Source organism: Rhineura floridana, chromosome 1 (genome assembly GCF_030035675.1).
Source record: "Rhineura floridana isolate rRhiFlo1 chromosome 1, rRhiFlo1.hap2, whole genome shotgun sequence".
NCBI lineage: Eukaryota > Metazoa > Chordata > Lepidosauria > Squamata > Rhineuridae > Rhineura > Rhineura floridana.
This window is the reverse complement of record NC_084480.1, coordinates 254962498-254985423: the sequence shown is the minus strand read 5'-3', so window position 1 is coordinate 254985423 and position 22926 is coordinate 254962498. Positions and strand designations below refer to the sequence as shown.

Genomic DNA, 22926 nt, shown 5'->3' with positions numbered 1-22926 from the left:
TAACTTCAATTTAAAATGTTATCTTGTTCTCTCTCTCCACCCCCCCAATGATTCTAAAAGGTTTTTTAGGTCTATCTTTTGTTGTTTTTCTCTTCCTTAAGGGTTCAGGCACACATTGTGAGACTGGCTCTAAACTCATTTTAGTTGTGTACAAAGGTATTGCACCAGGAGATGAAAGGAAGTCTCTACCCTTGTTGGACATTAGCAGCAAACGATTAGCTGAGGGACTGCTCCATTTGGCCTTTGATTTTGGCGTCCAGGTAAGAGACAGACCTTGTTGATGCCATATATGTATTTTGTAATGTTCATATACATGATGCTTCAGTTTAACAAATTTTCTGGTAGCTGTTACCTATGACTCAAGTTAGCTTTCTTTTTGTACCCATCAAATCTGTCTGTATGAAACATCTTAAAAAGAATGTGTAGATCTGCCATATGGGCATTTGCCTCCACTGTGCCACTGTGAGATTGATGCATCAGCAGGTGGGTGCTTCAAGATGACCTGTACAACACAGACAGTGTCCTACTGTTTCACATCCTTTGTACACCCTAGCCTTCGATACCTGAGATATATTGTTAGGACTTGCCCTGTTCTTGTGACTGTAGTTTGTGTTAGACTTTAAAATGTTGTAGTTTAAATGGTTGTAACCCACCCTGGATCCTTATGGTCAAGAGTGGGTAATAAATTGAAATTATTATTATCATCATCATCATCAACATGAACCATAACAATAACAAAATAACAACAACAATATGTTTCCATCCAAGTATATTCTCTGAGTGAAAGACAGAAAGAGGGATGCTACTATTCACCATTGAACATTCATGTTTTTCAGTGGATGGATATATTAATTCCTATTCCCATCACTACTTCAGGACCTGAGGACAGCACTACTGCAGCTCTAGAGTTGCTTGGTTCATCTTCTTAGTTCTGCTTTTTCTTGTCTCTGGTTTGGAATCCAAGATGTTCATTGTTTACTAGTTTTTTGTTTTAATGTTTGAGTTTTTTTAAATAGCTATCTCCTCAAACTGGGTGGGGCTCATGTATCCCAAGGGGACTCCTGTATTGCATAGCTTTTTCTCCATTTGGAGGTGAGTAACAGTAACTAACCCATCCAAAGATATCCATGTCAACTGAGAAGAATGAACCATTTTCTTTTAAGTGCTTGACCGCGGGCACTCCAGAGTTTTAAAGATGGGGGAAAGGCATAAATAACAGCTGCATTTTTTGTCTGAAATGTCATGTTCATAACGGTAACTCTTTTGCATTCATTTCCTGTAGTGCACAGAGATGGTGAGTCTCTTGCTGAATACAGTAATGTTATCTGTGCCATTATCTGGAGCATCCCAAAAAAACCTTATCAGCTTTTCTCATGGAGAATATTTCTACAGCTTGTTCTTGGAAACTATTAATGGAGAGTTGCTGAAGAATCTGGATATATCAGTACAACAGCTTATGAAATCAGCTCTAGACAGTCCCCAAATGGTGATGAACTCTTCCTTTAAAATACTCAGCTGGTAGACTTGTTATCTCTCATATTTTACTCCTAAAAAGCTGTAATTTAAAAAAGAGTAGTAAATTTTTAGTGATTTTTGTACTCTTGGCTATATGTCTGTTACAATGAATGTTCTGTTTCCTGCCTAATGTGGTAAACAATAACCCATGCAAATTTTTGTATACTGATGGTCCAGCACCACTGAAGCTTGATTCTAATGACAAAATAAGGAAGATATTATTAAATCTTTACTCCTACAATACTACAAATAGTGAATGCTTGTAAGGATTTCCCTCTAGTACTGACATCTTGAGACCATTTCAATGTACACTTTCTTACCAGAGGTTTTGGGCAGAGCTTGAAGCAATTAATTATACTTTTCTATGTTACAAACTTAACGTGGTTTAAATGTCAGGGAATATTTTTTTAAACCACTCTGGAAATTGGCATTTTATGAGGAGGCTAAGTCTTTCTGACATCACATTTTTATTTTCCAAATGTTTAATTCAACCATTCTTTGTGGAAGCCATCTTTGGCAGATATCTCTGTGGCATACATGGCTGTAGAAAAACTTAAGATTGTTTGTAATGATTCATTTAGGTGCAAATATTGATAACATTATGCTTTAGTCTGAAAGTTGAATTGCATAAAATGTGATCAGTATTTTATGGTAGCAATACCCTCCTTTCAGGTTGGTACTATTTTGAATGGTATGTTGGACCAAAGCTTTAGAGATCGTGCAGTTCGCAAGCAACAAGGAGTGAAACTAGTGACAGCTATACTGAAAAACTGGGGACAGCTTGACCAGTGGTGGACCAGAGATTCTGCTCCTGAAAGCAAAATGGCTGTTTTGACCCTACTGGCTAAAGTTCTACAGGTAAAATTACTACTGTATTAGCTGAGTTAGGGCACAATCCTCATGGTAGATGTGTCAGGCTGAAAGGCTTCAGGATGCAGCGTAGTTGCAGTGGAGGAGAAAGGGTGTCAGTGCCACCAGGCTCCGCTAGCAGAAGTCTCCCCCTGGAAGCACAGCCAGCATCCTCCTCTCCCAGCAGCTCCTGAACAGAGGTTGGATGTGGCGGTTCTTTCCACTGGCTCCACTTTCACCAGCCTCTGATGAGTTTGATTGTTCCCTTAGTTACTTTAGTGCATGTGAGAGAGCCCAAGGCCCCGTCTAGATAATTTTCCAAAGACAGCTGTGACCCCACAGACCCCAGAATGAAATGTTTAAGAGAAATCTAGATGAAATTCTTCTAATTTTGAAACTCTTTAGGTTTGTTTCTTCAGCCCAATCTGCACTATACATTTAAAGCAGTATCATAGTACTTTAAACACTCATGGCTTCCCCCAAAGAATCCTGGGAAGCTTGTTAAGCTTGTTGGAATAGACCCCTATTCTCCTCACAGAGCTACAGTTCCCAGAGTTGTTTAACAGTGTATCCCTCTTCCCAGGTAATTCAGGGAATTATAGTTCTGTGAGGGGAATAGAGGTCTCATAATAATCCTCAGTACCCCCCAATAAACTACAGTTCCCAGGATTCTTTGGGAGAAGCCATGTATGTTTAAACTACTATGATACTGCTTTAAAAGTGCTGTGCAGATGGGACTTCCTGATGTTTGAAGCTTTTTTATTAGTACATGTGTACTTTTTAAAGTATGCAAAATATGAGTGTGGTCATGTTTTGGTGATTTTATGCAGAGAGCAAGGTGTAGCTGTCCCCATATATAGAAATGATCCCATAGCCTGGTTGTGTGGTATAGCCAGCACACATATCTGGTCCCTATGAACTGCACATATCTGTAGCCTCTTGACTTGCCATCTGGCTATTGTAAAACAGTGAAACAATGCATATTCTAATATTTTAATCCAAGAGCTTGGATGTAGGTAATGCAGTGGCCTGGGTTAAAAGCATTTGAAACATATAACCCAACCATCACAGATGCTTAGGACACACTGGAGGCAACCTGGGTATTTTGAGGAAGCTGAAGGTGTTCAATAATGTCAGCTGCATTAGGGTCTCCTGCATCCTGCAATTGTCTGTAGGTTGCTGGTCTATCTACACCTCTTCCAATTTCCTCAAATCACATGGAGTGCGGCCAATAATTATTATAACCTGCTCATTGTTACAGCACCCCACCCCACCCCTATGACATGAAGGGCTGTAGCTCAGTGGAAGACAATCTTATTTGCATGCAGAAGGTCCCAGGTTCAATCTCTGGGTAGGGCTGGGAGAAAACCTTGCCTGAAATCCTGGAGAGCCATTGATGGTCAGTGTGTAGACAATACTGAGCTAGATGAACTAATGGTCTGATTCAATATAAGGCAGCTTCCTATGTTCCATATTAGCTGTTTTTCTATGGTGGATATTGCATAACTAATCAGCTACATTTCCTGGTTTCTGTACAAGTAATGGTTTGATCAGGTCCTGTGCTAATTTGAAAACATGTCTGGTAATACATATTTTTCTAAATGATTGGATTGCATTGTTTTTCTGTGAAGGGGTGTTCTGGTATGAGGAAGAGTTATGTTGCTGTTAATTATTGCTGTTTTTTGAATTTGTATTATCATTTTATCGTTTGTTACTAGATGTGAGCCACTCAAAGGATCTTATTTGACGGAAGGCGTAGGATATAATTAATAAATATTCAGTCTAAACTTTATTACATGGATGTGTGGAGTCACTTGAAATATAGAATTTTTTTGTGACTAATTGTCAGATGGAATATTTTAATACAGTTTTATTAACACATTAATTCTATATGAAAGTTCAACATTAAATATCTTTACTTTCTCCAGATTGACTCTACTGTGTCATTTAATATACATCATGAGGCATTTTCTGTTGTTTTTAATACATACACAAGTCTACTTACTGATCAGAAGTTAGGTCTAAATCTCAAGGTAAGTTAATGCTGTGTGTACTTGTGTTCTACTAGCTGCAGTGTTAGCAGAGAACTGTTTCCACACAATTTATTCTTTATTTTTATTTATTCTTAAAATAACTTGTAAAGCTCTTCATTGTTAGGCAGGGGTGGGGAGCCTTTTTGGCTCTACAGTCCAGATCCTTCTCAGGATTGGCCTTGTGGGCTGAATTTGACATGTGGGTGGGGCTGTTCACCTGTCACTCACATGTCTTCATTATGACATCACATGATTGATAGGTGAGTTGTCAAAATCCCTTGCTGACGCTGAGAGCAGCTCAAGGAAGAAGCAGGCTGCTTGTTATTACTCTTGCTGGTAATCCTGCTTTGATTTTAACTCAAATCTTTTTACTCTAGGTGCTGTTGGCTGCATTATATTAGCCCCTGAAAATTTGAGACCTTTGTAATTTGGGGCATGTTTCCATTGACTGATATACTCTGGGGTTAAGGGGTATCAACTCACAGCCTGTATTTGTTGTGTAGTTTCTTTCCCCAGCCCTCTTCTGCAGGCTAACAACTTCTTGCCTGAGTTGGATTTGGATTTTAAAGATTAACTGTGGAACCCTAAAACTTAAAGGGACCTCCAGACTTTCTCAGCCATTCTATCTGTATACATATAACTCTTTCAACTCCTTAAACCATAGTTAAGGAAGCAGACGGTGCCTGCATTCAGACATTAGGCTCCGTCCTAGGCTGCAGTCAGCTGTAATGCAAACACATTAACCATAGTAAAGCAAGACTGTCTCTGTATGAACTGTGTGCATGTAATACAAGTTCTCAAACTTTTCTCTTCCTTAGTCAAGCGGCTGCTGGCTTAGTGTTATGTCAGAACCAGTGCTTGTGATTTGTTTCTCTCCAAACAAATTGCAATCTGAAGCCAAGATTTGTTGATGCAGAGGTTAATTTGCGTAACTATGGTTAATGGCTTTACATTATGTTTGAATGAGTTTGTTTAAAGTATGGTTTGTTGAATAAGCCAGGATTCAGTGCACAGACATTAAAACAAGCTGCAGTTTGTTTTGCCTAGTGCTGGTGTAGTGTTCCTCTGTGAATGCCAGACTGCTATATTGAAGTCCTTTGCAGTCCATAACAACTGGCAGAGCCCTGCTACGTCACCAGTGTTCTTATTGGCTGACTGCAGAAATGGGCTCCCTGCTCCTTGAAGATCCTTGGCCACTCTGGTTACAACCCTGAGCACAAAAACCCAACCCCCCTCCCAAGCCTGCTTCTTTCCCCAAATTCTTAGACGTTCTCCATGAAAGCCTTTTACCCAATTTGTTAACTGTCCTCCCAAGCAACAGTTCTTCCCTTTGTGGCCACTCTTTCAATAAAGGCTTATTATGCAATAAAGGCAGCTGGTTTTTTCTTTTCAGATCTAAAGTTTACTGCTGAGTAATTAGAATAAGTGGTTTTAGTAATAACTTGAGATATAAAATATCCTTAGGATATTTGGGATGGGGGGAAGGTAGATTGTTGCAGGAGGTTACTGGGGTGGTGTCAGTGATGTTGGTGGAGACTTGTAGGTTAAATTGCATTTACATTTGTTGAACTGTTAGCATAACTTGATAACAGTAAAGGTGTGTTTTTAACATATATCCATCATTAGATATGGGGAAAAGTCTCTTTCTCTCTCTCTCTCTCTCTCTCTCTCTCTCTCTCTCTCTCTCAATTATTATTATCATCATCATGATTATTATTATTATGAGTTAGCCAAGTTGGAGATCAGCAGGAAGGTTAGCCAAGGCAGGTTGTTACCAGGCAGGTTGAAGAGGGACAGAGAGGTCTGCAAAAGCACCAGCAAGGGTTTCTCTTCACCGCATGAACAGTTTTCTATTTGAGTTGTTCTTTCCACTCATCTCTGTAGCCAAGGTGGACAGTGGAAGCAGAGCAACACAACAAACTTAGGAGCAAGCCAAGATACCAAGTTTGGATGTAACAACACATGACAGTTAATGTAAACCAAAGTTCACAAGCCAGTTTGAACAATGGTTTAGAACTGCTGTTTGTTGGGCCCCAGACAAGCCATAGTTAGTGAGCCTGGGCAGGTTTAAATGAGCAAACAAGCCAATACTAAGCTAAACAAACATGGTTTAGCATTGCATCTGAACCACACTAGCGGAATTCCTTGCTTCCTCCTACAGACTTCCCTTTTCCATACCATACGAATTTGCCTTTTTCCTCCTCCCTCAGTGTTAACAAGTCCAAGTCTCTTGTTAATAGTGGGACTTGGTTAGCGTTGGCTATGTGGCAGATATTATCTTCCCCCCAAAAAGGTTTCTTGAAGAGTGAAGATTTTAGATGTGTTTGAACATATAATACAATTGATAATCTACATGTATATTTCAGAGTCAGGCCATTATTATTCTTCCGTTCTTCACTAACCTTGTTGGAGAAAGACTTGATGATCTTAAGAATGCACTTGACCAGCTTGTAGCCTTTAACTTTCCTTTGAGATCTGATGAGTTTCCTAAAGGAACCTTAAGGTACAATAACTATGTGGACTGCACTAAAAAAGTAAGTGAAAAAATTGCCATTAAATCATTTTAATATATATATTATATGCATTTTAAAATGGCTGTTGCCTACTCTGAGCCCAGAGTGATATACTTAAAAAACAATACTATGGGTCGCTTTCAACGAACTTGTCCCATTTGCATAAGGACTTCTGCCTAATGGAACTTCCCATCCCTCTCCTCCCCCATGTGTCCCCCAAATCTGTTCTAGGGCAGATGTATGGGTGCTGTGCAGGGAGAGGAGAATAGGGAAGTTCCACTGCGCAATTGGAAATCCTTGTGGTAGTGGGACGACTTTGTTGGATACAACTCTATGAAACAAGTTGCATGTTTTCTATTTCTTATAATTTTATGAATATTCATTAGATCTTTTTTTAGCTTCAATGTGTATCGTTATTTCTAATAAGATTTTGTGTATCCTCTGTTTTCTCTCCCTCCCTCCACCCCCCCAGTTTCTAGATGCACTTGAATTATCCCAGAGTCCTATATTGTTGCAGTTGATGGCAGAAGTTCTTTGCAGGGACCACAAACATATAATGGAGGAATTATTTGAAATCAGTTTCAAAAGAATTGCTAGAAGGTAATGCTTTAAAGTGGCAGTGCACCTTCTAGTTTTTGCAAATTGCACAGTTTAAAAATCAAGAATTCAAGCACTGAAGACGGGGATATTCAATTACTAAAAATGCAGGGTATATATTGAGTTTCCTCCGTTTTGCATTGTTATAAAAATATATTCATATTGGAGTAGGTTTGCTGACCCTTGATGCCTATCACCTCAAGATGGTGGTACAGGTTGTAGTTTGTGGGAAATGGATTAATTCCATATTCCACACCTCACCAGGCCATATAAATAAACACTTTCTCCAAGATCATCTTTCTAAATTAAAATACTTTATTATTTAACTTTTGTAAATTGTATGTTTTATTGATGTATTTTATGTTGTATTTTTATATTTGTGTTTTTTGTAAGCCGCCTTGAGGGTCTTTGGCCAAAAGATGGGCTATAAACAGACAAACAAACTAATAATAATAATGATGATCCTCTGAAGACTTAGTTGCAGCCATTCAAGATACGTTGGTTCTTTATCTATAGAATTTCCCTGTAGCTGATTGGCATATACAGATACTTTACTTAATTACATGTAGGATCAAAGAGTTCCCTTAAGTTTTTCTTTGAAAATATCCTTACAGAGCCTGATTTTGCTTATTTTATTGTAATAATTAAATCACTACTTAAGATGACTCAAGTAAAGATTTAGGACTGGATTTGTGTTTTAAGTAGGAATGTGATTAAAGGTTATGTTTAATTTCTCACAATGTTTAGAGGTAGCTGGGACAAACAAGTGATGTTGCTGAACACCATGCACAAAATGTTCCAGAGTGAAACCCTTCTCTCAAATGCAACCCGTCAAGCCTATGTTGATCGCTCTCTTCTCATCTTGTTGCTTCACTGCAGTTTGGATGCATTGAAAGAATTTTTAAGTAAGATTGTTGTGGAGGCTATGGATACACTGAAATCTAGGTTTACAAAGGTAAAAATTAATCTGTACCTTCTGAAATTAACATTTTAAATGACTGAATAATCCAATGTTTATATTGGAAGGTTCTTTCTTGGACCATCACCTAGAACCTTCTTTTGTTTATGTATTTTTCCAGTCAAATGAAACTGTTTTTGAAACACAACTCACGAAGAAAATGAGCTATTACAAGATTTTGGAAGTGATGTATTCACGTCTTGCCAAAGAAGAAGTATATTCTAAAGACTCTAGAATTAATCAAGCTTTCCAGGGCTCCACCTGTGTAGAAGGAAATGAACTTACAAAGACACTAATGAAGTAAGAATTTATCACCTGTCCTTTAAACCAGTGTGTCACCATTTAGCTTGATTTCCAAAGTCAGTAAAATAATACTTGAACACCAGTATCCATGATGCATGTTCTGGCCTCGACACATTAGGCTGTGTGTCTATCCAGTCAGCTAAAGTTGCATCCAAATCACACTTTCATGTAACTCAGTCTTCAACTTTATTGATAGCTTGAACAGCAAGCAAGTTGATCAAATGCAGGTGATCAAAATAATTAGCTGTAGAAGAAAGGAATAACGGATGGCTGAATCTGAGACCACATTCACTCCACTATTATTCGTCTTTAAACAGTCATGGCTTCCCCTAAAGAATCCTGGGAAGTGTAGTTTGTGAAGGGTACTGAGAGTTGTTAGGAGATCCCTATTCCCTCATAGAGCTACAATTTCCAGAATCTCTGGGAAGGGGGACTGACTGTTCAACCACTCAGGGAATTGTACCTCTGTAAGGAGAATAGGAGTCTCCCTATAACTCTCATCAACCTTCACAAACTACACTTCTCAGGATTCTCTGGGGGAAGCCATAACTGTTTAAAGTGGAATAATAGTGGAATAAATGTACAGTGTGAATGTGGCCCATGACAAAAAAGATGGAATGGATAAGATGAAAAGGCAAGGCAGGCTGCAAATCAGAATGGCACAGAACAAGGTCAGAAGGATGTATTTCTTTTGAGGAAAACTGGCCAAAACAGGACTAGACATTCTGTATAGGAACAACCAGTCAATTCATGATAATGGACACTAAGGCTTGAGCAGTTACTAACAGATCTATAAAGGGAAGATTGAAGCATTTACCTAAATGCTGAGATTAGGGGGGAATATAACAAATACACAATGCCCAGTTGGGACAAAACTATGTAGTGAGGTTTTCAATTAATACCCATTCCCTCAGGCTGAACGTTCAAGATATTTTTTTAAAGAGGGACTGGATAAATAGAATCTTAGAAGGGGCCTTGTAGGAAATCCAGAGGAATGCAGGAAATCCTCAACAAATGGCTGTCCAGCCTCTTCTTGAAGGTCTCCAAGTGAGGGAGAGTCTACAGATACACACTGGTAATCGTTTCCATCATCAGACTGCTCTTATGGCTGATCTTTTTTCTCCTAATGTTCAACCAGAATAGATCCTCCTATAATTGTCATTCATTAAATCTAGTCCTACCATCTGGAGCAGTGTGACAGTTCTTCACTGCGATCATGTCAAGTCTCAGAATACAGGCTCTGATGGTACATTATCATCAAGTTCTTTTAGTGGCCTAGGATGGAATTTGTCTGTCCCTGAACACTTGAACTCATTTTAATAGAGAGAGGCATTTTCTAACCAACGCTGGGTCTTGAATTGCAATCCTGACCCCTTCCCATTCTCTCTACTTAGGCAATGTTGCACACAGTTCCTCTTTTGGAAGCAGACAGATGCAAAATTGGCATAAAGTGATTCTGTCTTCTGTTTATTACCCATGAATATTTCACTGTTTTTACTGAGCAGGAGCCCTACAGTTTTCTTTCTTTTTGTCTTGCTTTGAACATACTGGAAAAAGCTCTTATCTTTCGCTAGCCTTAGTTCATTCTGAGCTTTAGCTTTCCTGATACAATTCCTATGTCTGGACTATTTGTACTCATTCTTTGTGACATGGCTTTCCTTCCTATTTCTTACTACATGCCCTTTTTATCACTAAGCTTTTTGTGCAGCCAGATTGGCTTTTTAGATGTGCCTCATTTTTCTCGTTATTTGGAAATGTTTGTGATTGCCCCTTTAGTGATTCCTGCTTATCCTGTGCTTCTTTCCCCATTAGTATATTTAGCCATGGGATCCTACCTGGCATTTTCTTGGAGCTACTTAAAATCAGCATTCCTGAAATTCCAAGCTACATGTTTGACTACTTTCATCTTTAGCTTTCCATGAGACCAGAAATTCCAACATTACATGGCCAGTTGCCCACAATGATTCTGCTACTTGAATTTCACTGATCAACTCTTCCCTATTGGTTAGGATCAAGTCAAGGATAGCAGATCTCTCTAATTCCTTCCTTCACTTTCTGAAAGAGGAAGTTGTCAGCAAGGATGTCAGGAATTTATTGGAGAGTCCATATTTAGCAGAGGTTGTCTCCCAGCAAATACAACAGTTAAATTCCCTTATTACTGTTTATTCTTGCTTCCCTCAAACATGTTTTTTATTTTGGGAAAGCATTAGTCTTTAGTAGACTCCAGCCTCACAATGTTGATTTTTATTTCTCCATTTATTTTTACCCATGTGCTCTCCACAGGGCTACCATATTTCTTGAATTTCTGTGAAGGTGTACACATTTGTCACACAGTGCCACCTTTCTTACATTATGTTGCATCTGTTCTTGAACAAGTTACGCTCTTCAGTTGCTACATTCTCATATTATGAGCCATGTCTAGAGCATCTGGGACCAAGGTGACACTGTTCAAACTTGTTACTTTTGCTACTGCCAGAAAGTGTCATGTTGCTGCATTTATAATATTGAAATGTTGTATTTTACTGTATGTTGCTGTTTTATTATTGCTGTTACTATGAAATTATTCTTGCAGTTGTTTTTATGATGTATTGTTCACATTATTGTAAGCATGCTTTGAGCATACAGATGAAGTGGTGAGGAGGAGGACTCAACCCCACTAAGTCTCAGTTATACCTATCAGTTGTATTTACCTTCCTGTCCTAGGAGTTCAAGCTCATTTTGTTTATTTCCCATACTCTGCACTTTAGCGTACAGAGATGGAAAGCTGTAGATATTCTGCTCCAATGACTCTCTGGCTACTTTACTATGGGGTTTGCTAGGCACCTCCACAACTTGCACAATGTCTCCTATAGCACCCAAATGCTTTTCATTTGTGCTTTATATAATAGTGTGTGACTGCTTGCATCTTTTGCTTTCCATGAGATCAAGAATTCCAACTTTACATGGCCACTTTCCCACAATGATTTGGAAGTGCCAAGTAAAAATTACGGGTTGTATTCAATTAAATCCTACTCAAAGTAGATCCATTAAAGTTAACAAACCTAAGTTAACCATGTCTATTAACTTCTACAGGTCTACTCTGATTAGGACTACCACTCTATATTACAACTTTTAACTCTGTGATTGTTGGAATATGTTAGTTGATGTATATGATTTCCTGTAAAAGGACTGTTTATCTGTTTTGATTCAAGGTCTTGCCATGATGCCTTTACAGAAAACATGTCTGGTGAAACTCAGCTATTGGAAAGGAGGAGACAATATCATTGTGCTGCATATAATTGTGCCATTGCTGTTATTAGCTGTGTGTTCAATGAAAGTAAATTTTACCAAGTCTTTCTTTTCACAGAAAAACCAGAAAAGGTGTGTATATAATGAGATGTCGTCCAGAGTAGAGGTTAATAGTGATTGGCCCTGAGACCAAATTTGGCTTTAGAAAGGTTGTCTGCTAGCCCACCAATTAAATAAGAACTCTAGGCTTATTGATGCTACTGTAGCCTCAAGTAGCTTCATTCAGCATGGTACCTGTTAAAGGGAAATTGGATGAATGAAGAGTTCCCAGAATATACTTATTTTTATTGGAAGGAAAAAGAGCTTGGTGGATGTTTGCTGTACAAAAATTAGATCTGCTGAGTAACCTGAGAAAGAGTATTTATAGAGGAGAGGTGTGTAATTCTCTGAATATCAGTTGTTATATTAGTATCTCCACTGGTACCTGGATGAGGCAGCCTTCACTTTTGGAAGTGCTTCTTCTTGGTTACAGGGCTTCCAGTAATGACACCAAAGGAAAAACTGAGACCTGTTCTGGCTAGCAGGCAGCAGGATTCTAGCATTGCTCATATCCAAGCTGTTATAATCCATTTGAATGTTTCTTGTGTAGCTTGTTACTAATGTAAGAGAGAGATACCTTGTCAGGCAGGGAGTTGGCCTGTGCTTGGCTATGCCCTACCCCAAAGGCTGAGGAAAGGAATATTACTGAAGAGAGAAGTGTTCCTGAGAAAAAATGGCCTGCCCCTTCCAGCATAGCTTGCTATGATTTGCTTCTCCCCACTTCCACAATTAAGTGCAGTTTAGTGCTGCATTCAAATGGTATATTCTGGTCTATCTTAACTATGGTTTATTGAAACAAGACAGTTTCATAAATAAAGGCTTAATCAAAAACAGAAGTGAAAGCTGCCAGTCTCCTTGTTGCTGTGCCAGAGAGGGAGCCCAAAGCTTGCCTAGGTTTGCTTGTGTAATGCTAACCAATCATTCAGCATTACATCCAAGCAAGGCTATTAAGAAATCATTCAAAATACTTGTCATGAATTGGATAGTAAACAAGTATGAAACTGTAATGGTATTCAGCACTACCAATTCATTTGTGTATTTAATGTGATCTAACATTTTGTCACAGTTAAAATATCGGGGGGGTGTAGAAATGGCAGAAACATCTTTACCATAGGTGAAGAACTATCTCCCATCTAAACTGTGCTGCTGCCTATATTAGGCTAACTAGAAGGGGCAAGTTGAAATTCCACCGCTTGGGCTTGGAGCATCTTGTGTGAACTTATGTCTCTTAGGGATGCCTGCTTCCCATATTGAGATCTGTGGAATTTAGATTTTGACAGCAGCAAATAATGATATTAATTGGATTTTATTGACCTTTTCATGATGGCAATTACTTATAAATGTATTGTGGAACAGATGGTTAATTGGCTAATTAACAGTTTGTATAATAAAAATATAGCATAATGGTAATTTAGAATTTGTATTTGTTCTTTCTTTTTGTTCTGCAGAATGTATTTATTTTTGAAAACCTGTTGGACTTGCAGCATCGTTACTCATTTCCTATAGAGATTGAGGTAGGAAAAGTCCTTTTTTTGTTTTCACTGGCAGTGTTTTATCTTGCATAAAAATAAAACATGCAATGGAAACAACGACAACAAAACACTGAAATACCATGCTTTTTCACTTTTTAGAAAGCAAAATAAAGTTAACCTTATTCAGAGAAGAACTTATTGCCTCAAGAGTTCTAGACCAAGTGAAGAGGTGTGGCTAAATCACAGAAAACAAGAACTTAGGCGTGCCTAGTTGAATTGTTATTCCTCTGGTGCTCTTTGGTAGCCGGCATAGATTCAGTGCTTTGGCCAGAATTTGTTCTAGATCCTGCTGTGGCTCCTTCTCTGTTAACCAAGCCTGGAGATACTGGAGACAGTTAACATATTAGCCAATCTCTGCTGTGGTGAGACAACCTAATATACCTATGTGGGGGAGTTCCTCTGTAGGAATCTATGAGCCTACTGTGGTGCTCTTATCATGGAGAGAATCATGTCTTACCAGAAAAGCAGTATGTTCTGGCTCCAATTTTGGGAGAGATGATGATGGTGATACATGATGTCAACTTGGTGGACACATGTTTCCAGAGAGTTTGCATGAATAGAGTGAGGCCTGGCATCACATTCAAGGTTTGTCCAGCAGCCAAGAGGATTGGATGAGACAGACGCTGCAGGACCGAAGGGGTATTTCCTTCACAGCAAGGTGATGGAACAAATGGCAAACAAAATGGTTACATGATATTTAGAGAACCCAAGAATTAGGACATCTTCTACCAAATTCTTCAAAGGAAGTACGGCAAAGGACGCCTAGTCTATCGGCCATATCCCATGTATTCATGTGACCTCAGTCTTTTTAAAGATCAATGCCCAGTGTGAAGTTTATTGGTTACAAAGATCCACATGTCCCCAGCCTTATCAGCAAACTGTCCTGGTTTGTACTTGCAAGGCACCATTCATCATTACTACTTATGTTTACAGTGACTGCTCAGTGCAAATTAGGAGTATGATAGCCATTGTACATATTGCAGAAGTGATGCAATTTGTCTTCAGGGGGGTTCTAGTCTAGGTTTGTTGGAGAGAACAGAAATGAAGAGAAGATAGAGCTTAAATGGGCAGGACGATTGCAACAAAGAAAACTGGCCGTCTTGTTTTAAATCAGTATGTGAAATTCTGCACTACCAACACCTACTTGCATATATTGGTCCATGTTGTCTTGTTTGCAGTGACTCTAGAAGCCTCAACTAATAGAATTCCCATCTCTGTGTCTAACCTTAGTGTAAATCCATTTGCCCCCTTGGCTGCCTGCCTGCTTCTTTTCTGTCAGTAGCATACAACCCCTCCTGTGGCTAGAATTTGTATGTTGTTCTGCCCCAGTCCTGTTTTCTGTGTGGTTTCTCCTTTCTTCACCACACATTATTTCTTTAGACCACATGTCTATTTTATGTTACTTTAGCTAGCCTGTCTGTTTATCCTTTCTTCATAATGCACCTCTTTCTTAAATCTGGTGAAGTTTCTTCAGAGCCTCCTGATGAGATCTCCCTTGCTTCAGTTATGTGTCTCCTCTGTCCCATATAAAAGGCCTGTTCTCTCTTCAGATTTCGCAATACATTGCCTACTCTGCATCTTTACTTCAGCCTCTTCAGCTGAGTTCTCCATCCCTTAGCTTTCCTACCTCCCTGGACTTCACAGCCATCCCCTATTTTAGGTTTTGATCTCAGTCAAATGGACAATGTTCCCTTTCCTTACAGATTCTGAACTGCAGATTGCTTTGTTTCATTGCACCAACTCAACCAATTAGTGTCAGAGGCTTCACTGCCACAAGTACCATACAGTAAAAATAACATGTTATTTATTTACAACAAGCCTTTTAAGTTGAGACCTATCCCAGTCTGTGTCTGTGTTGGAGTTGCTTTTTAACTTTTTTATTTAAACAATAAATACAATCTTTACTTCTTTGATTGCTGATCTATATGTGAGAGTGCTTTTTTATTTAAACAATATGTTTTTAACTCTTTTTTAAAGATGTCTTTAAAGCTTTTCAAAAAAATGTTTTTAAAGTTGTTTTGTTTTAATGTATATTAAGGTCTGTTTTTATGATGTTTTAAAGTGTCTTTAGTGCTTCTGTTTGCTGCCCTGGGCTCCTGCTGGGAGGAAGGGCGGGATATAAATAAATAAATAAATAAATTTATTGGAGGTCACTGATTCATAGGGTCGCCATAAGTTGTAATTGACTCGAAGGCACATAGCAACAACAATTTATTTATATTTCCATTTATAGATCACTTACTATCTGAAAGGTCTCACAGCAATTTACAACAGAATACACAATAAAAACATACCAAATTAATTGACAAAGCAAAATACATGAACAATATCTATATACATAAACACAGTATAAAAGCCAGAGTAGGCCACAAGGGACCGAAGTGCAAAAGATTCAAACAATGGAATTCCATGAATAAAGTGGTCATCTGTAGCAAAGAAAAAAAATTTTGGTTTTGATAAATATACTAAATTTTTACAGAGGGATTTGAAGTAGGAAACCTATTCAAGGAAATAAAAAAGCAGGCAGAAAACACACTTGTAAGAAAATGCGACCAAAGCTATTAACACATGTGTTTGCACTGAGGGGAAAATAACAGCAGAGATGGGAACCTGTGGCCATCAACACCAGCCAGCGTGGCAGATTATCAGTGATGATGATTGTAGTCCAACAGCATCTGGAGGACCACAGAATATGGGCAAAGGCATGGAGAGGACCTTCTCGTGAAGACAGAAAGTGATAGGAAAACATTGCAGAGATTTAATGCTATGGGATCAGTCCAGGCAAAATGAAAATGCTGTTGATGGATAGATAGTCTGCCTTAGTCAGTGGTGTTCACTGTATTTTGTGTGGGTCTGCACCCCTTTTGACAGAACAGGTTGGCTGCCTGAGGGTGCTCCTTATCCATCTGATACTGAAGTTGTAGGTTGCCTCCATGGTTCGTAAGTGCCATTTAGCAGATTAGACTGATGCACCAGCTGTGATTCTACCTAAAGTAGCCTGTATTCAGTTATCCATTCTCTAGCAACCTCCAGATTAGATTGTTGTAATGAATGATGTGTTATACTGTATGTGGGCCTGCCTTTGACTGTTGAGAAATTGCAGTTATTTTGGAGTACAGTTGGTAAGTTGGGTCTGGGTATTACAATTGTATCATGCCAATGCTATATCAAGTGCTCTGGGTCCTGGTCCATCTTTGGGCTCAATTCAAAGTACGTCTTTTGACCTTTATTGCCCTTAAGTCTTAGGAGATCTTTCAAGTACCATGACCTACAAGTGCCTGTTCTTACATAAAGATCCTCATCAGAGGCCCCTGCCATCTACAGTACAGCAGATGGCTACTGGGTAAGGGCCTTCTCGGTGGTGCCACTCTGATTGTGGAATACATTCTCCATGAGACTTGCCACTGTCTACCCTGATGTCATTTTGGTATCTTCACAGGCCTCTTAATTCAATTTGATCTGTTTTATCTTGACAGACTTTGCTTTTATGCTGCTCTCTAGTAGTCTTACTGATTTTTGTATGTTCTAAAAATTGTTTGTGTGTTTAAATTTTGTAAACCAACATGGAAAGATGTGGCATAAATTCCTCTCACAAATAAATACATAAAAGGGGAATGTGATCATAGTAGCAACGAGGGTTTTATTGAGAGGAGAGAAGTTGACATACGAGTACAATAACTGAAATGAAAAGTGACCAAAATATGGGTGAAGTTATTTATATAACATACAGAAAGGAAGGGGTGAATTTTGTGAGTATCAAAGAGAAAGCAATATTGACTTATCAACAGGTAATGCATATGAAGAAACAAAAGGAAGTTATCTAAAATAACTCCAAAGTTTTTATCTGATAGGCAGGGAAGAGAATAATGGTCACACTTCAGAAAGTTCCTTTAGAACAGGGGTGTCCATGGCCAGTGATCAGTGATGATGGAAGTTGTAGGACAACAACCGTTGGAGGGCAATAGGCTTGTGGGTGTCCAGTGGTGATTTTTTATTGTGTGAAATTGACACAGTAGAGGCATCTGGTAATTTTTATTTATTAATTTATTATTTGATTTATATCCCACTCTTCCTCCCAGCAGGAGCCCAGGGCAGCAAACAAAAGCACCAAAAACACTTTAAACATCATAAAAACAGACTTTAAAATACATTAAAACAAAACATCTTTGAAAACTTTTTTAAAAAAAGCTTTCAAGACTTTTTTTAAAAAAAGGTTAAAAACATTGGTTTAAAAAAAGTTTTAAAAACATATTAAAAAGCAATTGCAACACAGACACAGACTGGGATAAGGTCTCAACTTAAAAGGCTTGTTGAAAGAGGAAGGTATTGTAAGAGAAGGAAAGGCAATTTTTACTGATTTCTCCCTTTCTGGTGCACCTCCCCAACCTGTTCCAGGGGGTTGGGAGATCCTCTAGAACAGCCTTTCCCAACCAGTGTGCCTCCAGATGTTGTTGGACCACAACTCGCATCTTTCCTGACCATTGGCAATGCTGGCTGAGGCTGAAGGGAGTTGTGGTCCAACAACATCTGGAGGCACACTGGTTGGGAAAGGCTGCTCTAGAACAATGGAAGCAGGGGCTTCAGGGCAATGGCGAATCAAATAATTGTCTCTCCTCCTCCTAGATCAGAAGTCCTCCTGGGAGCAGAACGGCACCATTCATCCTTTGTCTGCAGCAAAGCTGCCCACATATTTTCTGTATTTTATTTTTTGAATTCTTTTAGATCTCTCTAGATTTTGTAGGACTACATATTATTCAAACAAGCAGAATTGAAAACTTTTTTTATATTTTAGGTTCCTCTGGAAAGAAAGAAGCAGTACATTGCCATTAGGAAAGAAGCCAGAGTAGCAACAACAGAGGATTCAGGTATAATTATTTGCTGCTGTTAAAAAAATAAACAAACCTGTATTGATAATGATTTACATCAGGGCTGGGGAACCTCTGGTCTCTGGGCCAATCACAGCCCCGCAAAGGGTCCAGTTATGCTCATGATGCCATTTTCCTCAAGCTATACTGAGCACACTACTACAAAGAGACTTCTGCAAAAGCTTTAAGACAGCTCCTCCACTCCTGTTTGCTCAAACAGGAGGATGGGAGCTATCTTAAAGTCTTTTCCAAATCTCCCTCTTTCCCCCATTAACTTCCTGACATTGGGAATGAAGTGGGAGGGAACTTAAAGCAGGAAGGGAGGAAAGCTGAAAAACCTTTTCCTTCTCTTTGGGTGGTGTGTGAAGGGAGAGAAGGAAGCCAGTGGGGTTCCCAAGCACTTTCAGCTGCTGTGTAGAGCACCAGAAAAAAAATTCTGGCACTTCCCACAACAGCAGCAAGTTTTGTCTTCTTAATCTTCTGGAGTGGGGGGACAAAGGAGAGAAAGAAGCTTTCTTTCTCTCCTTCATCCCCCTCTTGTTGCTGGTGGTGGCATAAGGGAGAGTAGGAAGTCAGCAAGGTTCCCAAGTGCCTGCTACTGCTGTGTGAAGCATTAGAAGAGCTTCTTTCTTGGATAGTAGCAGTGGGCGCTTGGGAACCCCTGCAAGGGATTTTGACAGATGCCTGTCAGTCACATGATTGACAGGTGGGCTGTGAGAGACCAACGCAAATTGTGTTTGCATTTTTATGAATTTATTGTTGTTACGTGCCTTCAAGTCGATTATGACTTATGGCGACCCTATGAATCAGTAACTTCCAAGAGCATCTGTCATGAACCACCCTGTTCAGATCTTGTAAGTTCAGGTCTGTGGCTTCCTTTATGGAAACAATTCATCTCTTGTTTGGCCTTCCTCTTTTTCCACTCCCTTCTGTTTTTCCCAGCATTATTGTCTTTTCTAGTGAATCATGTCTTCTCATGATGTGTCCAAAGTATGATAACCTCAGTTTCATCATTTTAGCTTCTACTGACAGTTCTGGTTTAATTTGTTCTAACACCCAATTATTTGTCTTTTTTGCAGTCCATGGTATGTGCAAAGCTCTCCTCCAACATCATATTTCAAATGAGTTGATTTTTCTGTTACCCACTTTTTTCACTGTCCAACTTTCACATCCATACATAGAGATCGGGAATATCATGGTCTGAATGATCCTGACTTTAGTGTTCAGTAATACATCTTTACATTTGAGGACCTTTTCTAGTTCTCTCATAGCTGCCCTCCCGTCTTCTTCTGATTTCTTGACTATAGTCTCCATTTTGGTTAATGACTGTGCCGAGGTATTGATAATCCTTGACAAGTTCAATGTCCTCATTGTCAACTTTAAAGTTACATAAAACTTCTATTGTCATTACTTTAGTCTTTTTGACGTTCAGCTGTAGTCCTGCTTTTGTGCTTTCCTCTTTAACTTTCATCAGCATTAGTTTTAAATCATTACTGGTTTCTGCTAGTAGTATGGTATTGTCTGCATATCTTAAATTATTGATATTTTCCCCTCCAATTTTCACACCTCCTTCATCTTGGTCCAATCCCGCTTTCCGTATGATATGTTCTATGTATAGATTAAACAAATAGGGTGATGAAATACACCCCTGTCTCACACCCTTTCCGATTAGAAACCAATTGGTTTCTCCATATTCTGTCCTAACAGTAGCCTCTTGTGCAGAGTATAGGTTTCAGATCAGGACAATCAGATGGTGTGGCACCCCCATTTCTTTTAAAGCATTCCATAGTTTTTCATGATCTACACAGTCAAAGGCTTTGATGTAATCTATAAAGCACAGGGTGATTTCGTTCTGAAATTCCTTGGTCCGTTCCATTATCCAACATATGTTTGCGATATGATCTCTGGTGCCTCTTCCCTTTCTAAATCCAGCTTGGACATTCTTGCTCCATATATGGTGAGAGCTTTTGTTGTAGAACCTTGAGCATTACTTTACTTGCATGTGCTATTAAGGCAATAGTTTGATAATTACTGCATTCCCTGGGATCCCCTTTGTTTGGAATTGGGATGTATATTGAATGCTTCCAGTCTGTGGGCCATTGTTTAGTTTTCCATATTTCTTGACAAATTTGTGTCAAAATTTGGACAGATTCAGTCTCAGTAGCTTGTAGCAACTCTATTGGTATGCCATCTGTTCATGGTGATTTGTTTCTTCCAAGAATTTTAAAAGCAGCTTTCACCTCACGTTCTAAAATTTCTGGTTCTTCGTTATATGGTTCCTCCATGAATGAATCTGTCATCCTTGCATCTCCTTTACAGAGTTCTTCAGTGTATTGCTTCCATATTCCTTTTATTTCATCTCCGTCAGTCAGTGTGTTCCCCTGTTGATTATTAACATCCCTACTCATGGCTTAAATTCCCCTTTCATTTCTCTAATCTTTTGGAATAGGGCTCTTGTTCTTCCCTTTTTGTTGTCTTCTTCATTTTCTATACAATAACTATTGTAATAGTTCTCATTGTCCCTACATACTAGTTACTGTATTGTTGCATTTAGGGTTCTGACTGTGTTTCTGTCTCCTTTTGCTTTTGCTTTCCTTCTCTCTTTAACCATTTTAAAAGTTTCTTCAGTCATCCATTGAGGTCTTTCTCTCTTTTTAACTAGACGTATTGTCTTTTTGCATTCTTCCCTGATAATGTCTCTGACTTCACTCCATAGTTCTTCTGGTTCTCTGTTAACTATGTTTAAAGCCTCAAATCTGTTCCTTATTTGATCTTTATATTCTTCTGGGATGTTACTTAAATTGTATTTTGCCATTATGATTGCTTTGTTGTTCTTTAGCTTTACTCTGATTTTTGATATTAGCAGTTCATGATCTGTACCGCAGTATGCTCCTGGTCTTGTTTTCACAGAAAGTATGGAACATCTCCATCTTCTATTACCAATTATATAATCAATTTGACTCCTATATTGACCATTTGGTGATGTCCACATGTACAGTCGTCTTTTCAGTTGCTCAAAAAATGTGTTTGCAAGAAACAAATTATTGGCTTCACAGAATTCAATAAGTCTTTCTCCTGCTTCATTTCTGTCTCCTAAGCCCCATTTCCCCACAATTCCTAGTTCTTTTCTGTTCCCTACTTTTGCATTCCAGTCCCCCATGATTATCAGAACATCTTGTTTTGGTATATGATCAATTTCCTCCTGTACTGCTATGTAAAATCTCTGCAATTTCTCTTCTTCTGCATTTGCCTTTGGAGCGTAGACTTGGATGATGGTTATGTTAATTGGTTTCCTGTTTATTCTCCTGTGCATGGAAAGATATCAGGTGGGGGAATTAGCTCCACCTAGTGGTTGAAGGCAAAAGAGTACTGCTGACGTTTTATTGTAGATCCCTTCCTGGTCTGCGCCTGCTCCGTGCTCAGTTTTCTCTTTTGCCTTTACATGAAAGTGGTTGGATCCTCTCTGTCTCTGTTGGTTCAGGCTTGTGTTGTTTGTTTGTTTAGGTTTCATGTGTCATTTTACTGTTGTTCTTTCCCTCCATGTGTTTTTATTCCTCTCCCTTCTAAAAAAAGTTAAAAAAAAAAAACAGTTCCTTGTGTCTTTCCCTCGAAGCCTTTCTCCGTGGCGAGGAGCGACTAGCCCCTCCCCGCGGCTCCTGGGGCCGTTGGCCTCTTCAGGCTCCCTCTCCAGCCGAGTTTGCTGCCGTTTCTCCTTGGAGAGCTAGCAACAGCGTCGGCAGCTTTAGTTTGGAGACGGCTTCCCTGGGGCTCAGTGTCCAAGCCGGCACCTAGTTTTTTCACGCTCCTTTTGTGAGCGGCTTTCGTTTTCCCCGCTCTATAGCAGTGGGGGGGGGCAGACGCACAATTGCAGTAGGGAGGACGACTACAGCCGCTGCTGGTTTTCTCTGCTTCCCAGCCCTTTACCAAGACAGCGCGGTTACTCACCGCCAGCGAGAGTCTTTCCTTTATTAACCCTATGAGTCCTGCAGTGTGTGCCCGCGATGGGGAAAGCCACACACAAGATGAAACACCTCTTGAAGGGGTTGAAGCTGCTCCCCCGCATGCCTGCAATAGGTGCAGCATCAGAGCCCCTTCCCACCCTGGGTTCAGGGCAGTCGCAGTCTTCAGGGGATCATGCAGATATGGCAGTGGCCCGCCCCTCTACCGTCAGGCACGAGGTGGCTGAGGCTCAGGTTCTGGCGGGCAGGGTGGCTACGGAAGGCAGGTTGCCTATCCCATATAAGGGAACCTGTAGAGACAATCAGGGTCCTGTCCACCATACAAGGGATCAGAGGGACCTGGAACCCCTGTCTGATGAGGAAGGCAGCCAGTCTCACCCTTCCTTGGGTGCTATTTTTTCTACCACCTCCTCTCCTGAGGCCTTTACAGGGTTTTTGGAGGAGCCAATCCCTGTCCAACAGATCCAAGATGCTG

The 22926-nt window shown here is 39.5% G+C and overlaps 1 protein-coding gene across 2 annotated transcripts in view; it reads left to right on the top strand.

The window, feature by feature from the left end:
* The window catches only part of PRKDC (protein kinase, DNA-activated, catalytic subunit), a 213971-nt gene that overhangs the window by 64809 nt on the left and 126236 nt on the right, over positions 1-22926 (top strand). For both annotated transcript variants that reach the window (XM_061598396.1, XM_061598388.1), the window contains exons 35-45: positions 102-260; positions 1283-1486; positions 2188-2373; positions 4293-4397; positions 6764-6931; positions 7383-7510; positions 8255-8462; positions 8587-8765; positions 11960-12128; positions 13544-13609; positions 18420-18492. In XM_061598396.1, the coding sequence (XP_061454380.1) occupies positions 102-260; positions 1283-1486; positions 2188-2373; positions 4293-4397; positions 6764-6931; positions 7383-7510; positions 8255-8462; positions 8587-8765; positions 11960-12128; positions 13544-13609; positions 18420-18492 (1645 nt within the window). The remainder of the gene's footprint in view (positions 1-101; positions 261-1282; positions 1487-2187; positions 2374-4292; positions 4398-6763; positions 6932-7382; positions 7511-8254; positions 8463-8586; positions 8766-11959; positions 12129-13543; positions 13610-18419; positions 18493-22926) is intronic.